General features: G+C 39.3%; 1 protein-coding gene across 1 annotated transcript; it reads left to right on the forward strand.

Annotated features, from left to right (window-relative positions):
• Window positions 1-449: 449 nt before the first annotated feature.
• LOC104960747 (BAI1-associated protein 3-like) lies at window positions 450-7,642 on the forward strand (the record flags this gene model as incomplete). Its single annotated transcript, XM_010788904.1, has 11 exons — window positions 450-513; window positions 1,665-1,731; window positions 2,546-2,759; window positions 2,947-2,991; window positions 3,679-3,756; window positions 4,780-4,885; window positions 5,552-5,659; window positions 5,746-5,838; window positions 6,464-6,567; window positions 6,653-6,770; window positions 7,518-7,642. Coding segments are annotated over exons 1-11 (1,109 nt in total), but the record flags the coding sequence as incomplete, so codon positions are not given.
• Between the last annotated feature and the right edge of the window lie 1,467 nt (window positions 7,643-9,109).

Below are 9,109 nucleotides of genomic sequence, written 5' to 3' on the forward strand. Positions count from 1 at the left end.
TTTTTGAAAAAGTGTAATTTCCCCTACCCCTCCTTTTTACTTGAATTTCCTCAATGTTCTCTCCTTCCTTCCTTCCTTCCTTCCTTCCTTCCCTCCTTCCTTCCTTCCTTCCTTCCTTCCTTCCTTCCTTCCTTCCTTCCTTCTGAGATCATGCCAGAGAGTGTTGTTGTAAGCAAGCTCATATAAGCAGATGCCCCCATTCAACCATATGAAATATAACACACTCCAGTCACACTGTGTGCTTTTATTCATCTCTGATACACAACATCTATTCAGATAAAATAGATTGTAGCCTCTTTTATGTTTGGAGTGGGCGTCTTTTTTATAAAGGAAACTGAGTTGTATTGTAGTGAGTAAGAATGCATTTTGAACTGTAACAATGTTGTTTGTAGGATGCTCATTCCGGTGTTTTGTTGCATTTAAAAAAAGCTTTTATTCACTGTCTGATCCAAGGTGTTTGATATGGGCGAAGAAGAACATGATATTATTCTCCAAAAAGTTCAAGAAGCCAAGGTGAGACATGTTGTAAGAACATTTAAATTATTATAATTTTTTGTATTTCATCTGTTTGATATGTAATCTGGTGTATGGATCATAATAGTTCATAAAACTCAGTCTAGCTACGGATTTCAAATGAGAGTATGATGTGGAAATATAGTGCGAAATGTAATATGCGCCTCTTTAAATTAATTTGATTAGTCCTGACAAATCATTATTATTATTATTATTATTACATTGTTGTCTGTATACAACATATTACTGTATATATGTATTTGCAAGTTCAAGTTCCTGCAATGTAAAATTTCCTATTAAGTATCTAGTAGATTTTGCACAAATGTGAATCCGAGTGGAAGCATCATGAATCTCTACTATATTTAAGAAATATTACACGACAAACATTGGCGCATGCTAGTATGAGTGTCAAATTAAGCTTGACTTGAAAAAGAGTCTAATACTTTGCCTTATTGATTAATTCAAAGGTAAATTGAAACGAAATGGTGTTGACCCGTGCCAACAATACTTCACAATTTCTAGCATACAAGGACATGTTTGCAAACGTTAGTCTCTCGTTGGAAGCATGCTAAAACGTACAAAGCCTCGGGTACAGATCCTTTGGGTCGTTAAGGTATTGACAGAAAACAGAATAACTCCTCAGTGGTCACAAAGTGCAGATTTAAAGGCATCACTAAATGCTCAGTTGTGCAGCCACAGGTGGTGTTTTAGTGCATGTCCTGAGCACTTTCATGCTCAATGTTGGCACAGTGCAGTAGTTCTAATGTGAAAGCACGGCCCTGAAGAGAAACAGTTGGAGAGCACTGCTGCCCTTGGAGAGTTGAGAGATGTAAGACCTGGTACGCCTAAAAGCCCAATTCTGTAACATTCTGTGTCTTTTATTGACTGCCAAGGACCTTTTTAAATATCTCTAAAACTGTGAGTCCATGTGAAAGGCAAAGTAAACATGTTTCCCCACTTATGTACTCTCTGGGACATTGAGTTTATCTACCATATTATGGTAGGAAACAGTTCACTCTACAATGCCTGCTGATATGTATACAAATGGAGATGTATGAGTCAAGTTAAAGAAATACCTTGTAATGTACTCAATCCATGGCCTTGTGTGTCCATTTACTTATTCACAGAGAGTGAATTTCTTTTTTCCACAGCGAGCCAGTTTTTCTTTGAGAGTGTCTGTTGTGAAGGCAAAGAGTCTGATGGCCAAGGACGCAAATGGTGAGACATCTCAAGCATCAAATGAATCTGTACTCTCCCTATGGAAAATGAAATATTTCCGGGAAATGTTATTTATCTATGCTGGTTGAACGGGCTGTGCTGATACAATGTAATAAGGTTGAATCCTGCACTGACACGATTATTGTTGCGTGTTTATAAAAGAATCTCAGAAGCTGAATAAAGTTAATTTAACTTATAATAATAATAATAATAATAATAAGTTATGTGTTGATTATATTGGTAGACCTTTAATCTGAAATGTACAGAAGAGGATCAGGGCCACATGAGAAAAAAATTATAATAATTAAAACATTTCACATCCTTTTAATTTTCCTTTCCACTAACAAGTCCTACATAACGCCAGAGCATTCTACATTGATCCTCCTTAGCAACGGTCAACATTTAGCTTAGCAGCCGTGTGTTATCGAGTATTAACAACCTCAAAATTTCCAAATTGACCAATCAGAATTGAGTATTCAACTACGCTATGTAATTAGATCAATATAGGATAGATTTTCGATCTGTTCAGTTGAATAGGGGACTTCTTGTTTTGTACCTTTTGACAAAAATGGCTGCAGGTTTTTTATTATTCTCCCCCACCACTGACGTCTACCTTTTGTGAGGTCAAATGTATCTCAAACACGCTCTAGGTCAACAAGTGGAACACTGACAGCCACTGAACCAAAGCAGTCTCTGATTGTAATCACAAATGAGGCTTCTCTCCTCACGCTGCCGTACCAGCACCCTCAGCGTGATATCAACAGTTTTAATGCGAGTGCGATAACCTTTTCTGTGTCACGCCACGGCCTGCCAGGGTACAGCGACCCCTATTGCATGCTGGGAATCCTGCTGGGCCAGAGCCCGAGGGAGACGGAGGAGAAGAAGGAGAGGAAGTTCAGCTTCAGGAAGAAAAAGGACAAGCTGGAGAAACGCTCCAGCACCAAGGAGGTGTTACCGACCGCCTGCATCCAGGTGACGGAGGTCAAAGCGGAGACTCTGAACCCGGTGTGGGACGAGCACTTCCTGTTGTGAGTACAGACGTTTAACCTTTAGCAGAGCGCTGGTGGTTATATGTGAGGCATTCACAGTTTCATTAGTTTCACACTTGAAGTTGTTGACCAGTGACCAGTGCTGCACTGATTCATCTCTGATTGACGTGTTATTATCAGTATTTACGCACAGAGATGATAACCCCTTTTTTTCCATTTCTCACAGTGAAATAGATGATGTCCACAATGACCTCTTACATCTTGACATATGGTAAGATTGCTATGTGGGAACACCTTGAATTCCTTAGATGTCACCATAACAGAGGGACAAAGAATGATTTTAAGGATTTCATTTTATTACGTTAGATGTTACTTGTTAGACGCTTTTATCCAAAGCAACTTGCATACATTCAATACTGTGGACAATCCCCATAGGAGCAATTTGGGGTGAAGTGTCTTGCCCAGGGACACAACGACATGCTGACTGCAGTGGGACTCAAACTTGCTATCCCCTGATTCAAAGTCCAGCACACTACCCACTGAGCTACAGCCACCCCACATACACTTTAGTTGTGGTACATTTCACAACATTTTTTTAATTCATTTTCTATTTTTCCAATCACAGTTTTTCCTTTTCCTCTCCATGCACAATAAAAAATACTTTCTTATACTAGACAATCAAGTTGCTTTTAGACCTCATCTCTAAACTGTCAAATTGAACCTTTTCAAATGTGTTACAAAATGACATAAACGGTGAGTCATGTTGCATAAAAGAAGATTGAAGAGTCATTATTCAGCTGTATTGAGTACTATTCTCTCGCCTGGGTAATGGCTCTGTAATAGGACTGCATTGTAGATCTCGCTTCTCAGCTCTGTTCACTGCCGTGCAAAGATAATGACGCATGTTCTTCCAGGAGATGAGGCTGTAATAACCTCTGAATCCTCTTCTTTCCTGCAGGGATCACGACGATGACGTGTCTGTTGCTGAGGCCTGCAAAAAGCTCAATGAAGTCAGTGGACTTCGAGGAATGGGCAGGTAGGAGAAACTCATTTACCATAAATATAAAGGACTGTTATCATGCAATTGTCTTAAATGCTTCATTTGTTAGAAATAATGAATATTCTTTAAGCAGAGTGTTTTTTTGAGGCTGAAGTGCAACTGAATCACAATGTAGGAGTTTTTACACAGTTGTAGTTCAAGTTGGCATTGTGGTAGTCAATCAAAGGGGACTTTCCAATTGTACGAAAGAGAGCAACATGTGGAGAAATGTTGTCCTTTTTGTTTTGTTCTTTTGTTCTCTGAACTCTTACTTAATCTCAAAATGTGGCCTTTAAAGTCAGATGACAAATTCCTTTTTGGTCAGATGCTTAATACTTTTCCGACAGAAGTTTAAATTAATATGTCTCTGTATTTGTTCTTTGACCTTTAGGCGAGACACCAAAACATCCTCTTTTTCATGCTCAGTTTTTTTTCAAGTGTGTGCTGTTTTGCTTCCATAAAATGTCTTGTTTCAGACTGAAGAGAAAAACTCCCAATGTTCAGAGTCCTTTGGTGTCTGTATAGTGTATGTAGATTGCATCTTAACCTTTAGCTTAAGAAAATACCACATGTAAATAACATACAAAGAATAGTCCTAATAAGTACGTTTCAAGGCGATATCTTTTAATTAACGTTTTACCCTTTTCATGTGTGGTGTCTCCTCTTAAAGAAAGAGTGACGTACAGAAATCTCGTTGCCAATAAAGCTGTGCACACAGAGATCACCCAGAGTTCAACGGGGGTTTTGGGGAGACAGATAAATGGCAGACAAATCTAATGAAACTTGGGAATGTCAATTAAAACCAAAAGACAAAGGGTCATGTGGCAGAAAGTTAGCCATTTTAATTAGAACAAAAATCATGGTAATAAAGACAACTGTTATTTTGAAATTGAACTACCTCTGCCGATGCTCTAATTGTGAGTCACAGTCGATAAAGTCATTAGCATAATGCCTTCATCATGATAATTGTTAGCATTCATCCTTTAACAAATTAGATATTCCTTGCACTTTCTCTCTCAGGTATTTTAAGCAGATAGCAAAGTCAGTGCGCTCCAATGGATCTGCATCTTCAGGCTCCGAGGACAACGCCGATGACTTCCTCGGATGCATCAACATCCCTCTGAATGTGAGTGTTCAGACTTTAAACATTTGTGGCTACTAGGACAAATCAAAACAAAAACACCCAAAAATTACCTGAAGTATGTAAAGGATATTCGTTAAAGGTCTCCTATCATGCAAAATGCACTTTTTGATGTCTCTTTTATGTGTCCCCGGTGTGAACTCACAAAGCGTCAGAAAACAAACCCTCTCTCTTTTCCTCCGTACCCAAATCTCTAAAAACGTGGGTACAACGAAGCTGATCCAGATTTGGGCTGGCTTTACACCCACGGCCCTTTCAGGAACGTTACTATCAGAAACAATGCACGACGTGTTTTCGTAATATGGTCTTTGTTTACATTAGCAAGCATCGCTATGTCGTAAAAAAGCAGGAAATAAATAAAAGAATAAATAAAATTAAAAAATTAAAAAATTCAAGCTAAGGACCCAGAATCAGCACTTTAGCAACAGGGCTGAAATAGAGGGATATGAGGGATGTCTAAAATTCATGATCTGTTTGGTATTTTGAGCAGAACACATCATAGACATGTTTTGTATATATTTGTATATATCTGAGACCCATAATATATGCCTAAACATAGCATGGTAGAGATCTTTAAGTGTTTACAATTGAAACGTGAAGCAGTACTTTCACATTTCGGTGTTGTTTATTTGTCCGGTCTCCTTCTTGCAGGAGATCCCAATCGTGGGCTATGACACCTGGTTTAAGCTGGAGCCTCGATCGAGCACGTCTAAAGTTCAGGGAGAATGTCACCTGATTCTGAAGCTGTTCACCAGTCAGGTTGGTGCATTCAGACTACTGTATACTTCTGTACTTGCATGTGAAGGATAAGAATTGCAACGTTTAATACTTGTTTTTTCTTTCAGAGGGACACAGCTTTGTCTAAGAAAGACTCAAATGTCTCCATTCACAAGAAACTGCTGAGTCAGATCGTGGAGTATGAGCATGCACATGTTAAGGTGGGTTTCAATGCAGCTATTCATTCAGAGCAACCTCTATAATAAAGGCAAAACTAACAATTTAACATTATTTTAACATTTTATTAATAGTGTATTAGTTTTGTTTAAATCTGGAAGCTATGTTCTTCTTCAGCAACATGTTTTTATCATTATTCCTCCATGTTTTTTTGACTTCTTCTTCTAAAGTAGAAACTTTATTCAGACATCAACAATTCTGCTCACAACTTTTAGAATATATACCTTTTTAAACTGTCAGAAGTATGCAACATTTTCAAGGGATAATTTCCTCATTCAAATTTGTGAAATATTCAGTATTAAAAGATGTGCACACTTATTACCATTCAAACCCTACAATGCTCCACATATTTTAGACATTAATGGTATGATTCAACTTTTAAAGCCAGCAATTAAATGTAGCATCTTTTATATAAATATATAAATATTCCACAGGTAATATACACATTTGTATTCAAATTCATCAAATCAAACCCATTGCCACTGTTCCAACTGTGCTTCAGCTTTCAGCGTCCAGCTTCCACAACAATATTTCCGCCTTCTCTTTTTTCTTGTTGAGTAGAAACAGATTTGTCTTGAACTGTCATGATAATCGTCCTCATATTTCCAGAGAGAGCCGTACAATTGGAACGGGCATGTCTGTCCTCCAGCATGGACCGTGCTGACTCACCATGCTGTGCAAACTGATCTCTCCCCCCTGCAGCAGGCCATTATGTGAGTAATAAAGGAATAGATATTGATCAAATTAAATAAAAACCCTTAAGCATCAGGTAAAAGTGCATGTTTTTTGTGGTGGCAGTCGCTGGCAGTGCTACAGCAGCCACCATCGGACGCAGAGGGTGTGCTACTCCCTGCTGCTGCGCCTCCTGAGGACCATCGATGCCGAGTGGGACCCCGTCGCTGTGAGGGGAGACCTGGTATGTGTTCACTGTCAGTCAGGGGAGAAAACTAAGCCTTTCATCACCTGGAAACAGACTGAATCCTGAGAATAAAGTCTGAATCCTGAGATAAAAGTCTAGATAAACTTCCCTTTTCAAAAAATATGTGGAACTCACCCTCTACTGTACATTTGAATTAAGACTAAAGCTATAATAAATAACCTTGGTATGTTCTTGGACCTAAAGCGGCTAACCAAACATCCTTCTTTTCATGCGCAGTTTTTATGTGGGCTATTTTGCTTCAATAACATATCTTCTTTCAGACTGGTGGAGAGAAAACATCCAATATTCACAATTGGCTCTTTATTTTTCTGACTTTTTCAATGCTAATTTATATTTCTTTAGATTCCATCTGAAAGGTTAGCTTCAGATAATGCCACATTTGAATATTTTAAACATAGAACGGGTTGTCTTCTTGATGTAAGTAATCAACTGAGGAATTCATGGAGATGTATTTTCATTAACACTTGTCATGTCTAGTGTATCTTCCTAAATAAAGAGTAGCATTCAGAGAACTTAGTGCCAATAAAGCGTTGCACACAGAACATACAGCCCATCACCTATCATCATCTGGAAACAGTCACCTCATTAGCTCTTCACTGACATGCATCAGGGTTTTTGGTCCAGCCAAAAATGATTGACAGCCGCTGTGCCGCTCTAATTGAGTGGCTAACTGAGGGCTCTCTAACTGAGGGCCTCTCTAACTGAGGGCCTTCCTGTGTCCAGGAGCGGCAGCTATCAGACAGCTTCAGGCTGTACACTGAGCACTGCCTGTGCCTGATGAAGAACATGCGGCAGGTCTTCCCCTGCACAAGTTCCGCTGCCATCACACGCTACGAACTCATGCTGAGGTAAAGTCACACTGCCATCCAACACCCGCCTTCACACATACTTCAACCAGGCACTCACACTCTGCGTTGGGTTTCCTACTCAAACAGAAATATCTTAATCATTGCTCATTACACATTTCTAAATGTTATTGTATATAACAAAGTAATATTTTGTAGCAACTTCTTGTCATAAGCAACAACCTCAATATGTTTACTTTACATGACACATTACCAGCGACGTGCGGTCAGGGGAGGCAGGGGAGGCAGAGCCTCACCTGTCATACTCCAATGGAATGGAAAAACAACTAAAGAAAAACTAAATAGTAATAATAATAAGATGTCTCCACTGATCTATGTTGTAAGTGTGATTAATGTATGATTCCAATCGCTTTTTAAAGTCAAAATCAGCTAATTTGCCGAGCTCCGCTACAACTACGGGTAGCGATGAGAAGTGAGGCAGGGAAGAGCTCTGCCTCTCGTAAACCCACAGTAACTTGCTGGAGCGAAGGCACTAATTTAGCGCGGGCACTTATTTTGTGAGCGCGCTCAAGCCAGTTACTGTGGGGTGAGTTGAGGCACAGATGAGCTCTGCCTCACCTCAGAATGCGTCACCCCACAGAAACTGGCTGGAAAGCGGGCACTAAGCGCGTGCCTGTTACCATCTCACTGTAGGTCACCAATGTAATGTTTGTAGATCCCTTTATTACATTTATCCTCGCCATCCATAGTCTCTAAATAACTTATTTCACGTATGTGATATTTAGGCTCGCTGGTCTCATCATACAACGGCAATGAAAAAAGCACCAGGAGAGGCAGCCATAACCTCTGCCGCACTGAAGGGGGCGCACGTGAGCCCACAGGTTCTTGTTGCTACTGTTATTCTACGCAGAGACGGTAGACACAAACAACAAACTAAACTTTTCAAACTACAGGAAGATAAGGAGGACTTTTACAAAAAAGTAATAGAGATGTTGTCCAGAAGGATAGCATGGACTTCATCTTCAAGTCAAGGTAAGACCACAATTGTAATGAAAATGGGATCTTACTAAGAGAGAACAATCCAATATTTAGATTTTGGGTATCCTTTTGTTGAATGGTCTGTTTAAAATGAATCGAAGCATCAGACTAAAAAAGCTTTTGAAAATAACCGAATATTTCGATTAAGGTCAAAATATTATATTTGTAAATCTGACTCTGAAAGAGTCAGTGCCTGACCAGCCATGAACCTCACCGCACGTCACTGGAATACACTAGTCACACCAACCCAGTCTCATAAAAAAACGTGTAATAACTACGTTGGTCCACAACTTGGGACGTAGTATTTCTACAAAAACGCTTCTGAAATTGTGAGATCCCTACGTTTTTTTTCACCACTCATTCCAATGGCTGGCGTCTATGTCACGTGATCTTCTAATTTCTCCCTGCAGAAAAAAAAAACTTGTCCGAACTTCGTTTATTCTCATTAAAATGTGTTTTGATGTCATTTGA

The sequence above is a fragment of the Notothenia coriiceps genome, unplaced genomic scaffold, assembly GCF_000735185.1.
Source record: "Notothenia coriiceps isolate Sejong01 unplaced genomic scaffold, NC01 NC01_scaffold00032339, whole genome shotgun sequence".
In the NCBI taxonomy this organism is placed as follows: Eukaryota; Metazoa; Chordata; class Actinopteri; order Perciformes; family Nototheniidae; genus Notothenia; species Notothenia coriiceps.